General features: G+C 60.7%; 1 protein-coding gene across 1 annotated transcript in view; it reads left to right on the top strand.

Moving 5' to 3' along the window:
• Positions 1-1,019, top strand: part of TXNIP (thioredoxin interacting protein) — a 1,490-nt gene extending 471 nt beyond the window's left edge. The window contains exons 2-3 of the mRNA XM_010141261.1: positions 641-713; positions 797-1,019. Coding sequence (XP_010139563.1) covers positions 641-713; positions 797-1,019 — 296 coding nt within the window. The remainder of the gene's footprint in view (positions 1-640; positions 714-796) is intronic.
• Positions 1,020-1,187: the final 168 nt, after the last annotated feature.

Below are 1,187 nucleotides of genomic sequence, written 5' to 3'. Positions count from 1 at the left end.
TCGGGCTGCAAAGAGTGGGGCCAGTGTTCGCCGGTGTCGGGTTGAGCGCTGGGGCGGAAGTTGGTGGCTGAGTCTAAACAAAGAAAGTGATCTTGGCGAGGTCAAGTTCAAAGTCTGGAAGGTGAAGGGAAAGACCAAACTACAGCAGCAGTTGGGTGTTGCTGTGGCTTGAGGGGGTGTGTGTGCCTGCGGGGAGCTAGTCCCGACGTTGGCCTGGGACAGGTGTCACTGCGCAGGGCATGGGACGGCTGGTGGCACTGGAGTGGTGGGACGGGGACGTGGGGAACTCCCCGCAGCAGCTGCTGCGTGCAGCGAGAGATCTGGGACCCGGTGGAGTGTCCTGGGAGATAACGGGGTGACGTGACATCGCGGAGATAGTGATAAACAGAGACGTGGGTGCTCAGTGCTGCCGCAGGGGAGAAGCAGGGTGTGGTGAGGAACAGGGACGTGCTGTTCCAGCTTGGGATGGCGACGTGGGAATGGAACGAGACTTGGGGTTCTGGGGCTGTTCTTGGACAGGCGTGGGTGGCTCTTGCCCTGTGGCGCTGGGTTTCATCCTTGCCCGTGTGAGCAGAACAGGGGATGACACTCAAACCCACAACCTGTGGTTAACATCTTCCTTCCCCTTCTCTTCTCCCAGATGGGGACGGCTCCGTCATCCTGAGACCCGGCAACAAGTACGAGTACAAATTCGGCTTTGAGCTTCCCCAGGGGTGAGTATGGGATGGCCACCATGTCCTGAACGGGAATTAAACCGGACCACTGCGGTGGGTCTGACCAGCGCCTCTTCCCCCAGGCCGCTGGGCACCACCTTCAAGGGCAAGTACGGCTGCGTGGACTACTGGGTGAAGGCCTTCCTGGAGCGCCCGTCCTGCCCCACCCAGCAGGTCAAGAAACGCTTCGAGGTGATGGACCCCGTGGACGTGAACACCCCAGACCTGCTGGTGAGTGCTGGGAGAGGACGGGGTGTTCAGCGGGAGAAGAGCCCTGCGCAGGGTCACCCCGACCTCTGCCAATAAGAGCCCCCTAATGGGCTTTAGAGCTGAGCGGGGATTAAGTTCTTACTGGTGAAGGAGCCCCAGTTCCTTACGGGAAATGGACAGTCAGCGCTGCTTCTGCTTTCACTTGGCTGCTGGCCACTGGCGGGGGCAGGAGGAAGGAAGGAGGGTGGGGACAGCGGGCACATC

Source organism: Buceros rhinoceros, unplaced genomic scaffold (assembly GCF_000710305.1).
Source record: "Buceros rhinoceros silvestris isolate BGI_N320 unplaced genomic scaffold, ASM71030v1 scaffold35538, whole genome shotgun sequence".
In the NCBI taxonomy this organism is placed as follows: Eukaryota; Metazoa; Chordata; class Aves; order Bucerotiformes; family Bucerotidae; genus Buceros; species Buceros rhinoceros.
Note: the sequence above shows the minus strand (reverse complement) of the source record. Positions and strands in the feature narration are given on the sequence as shown.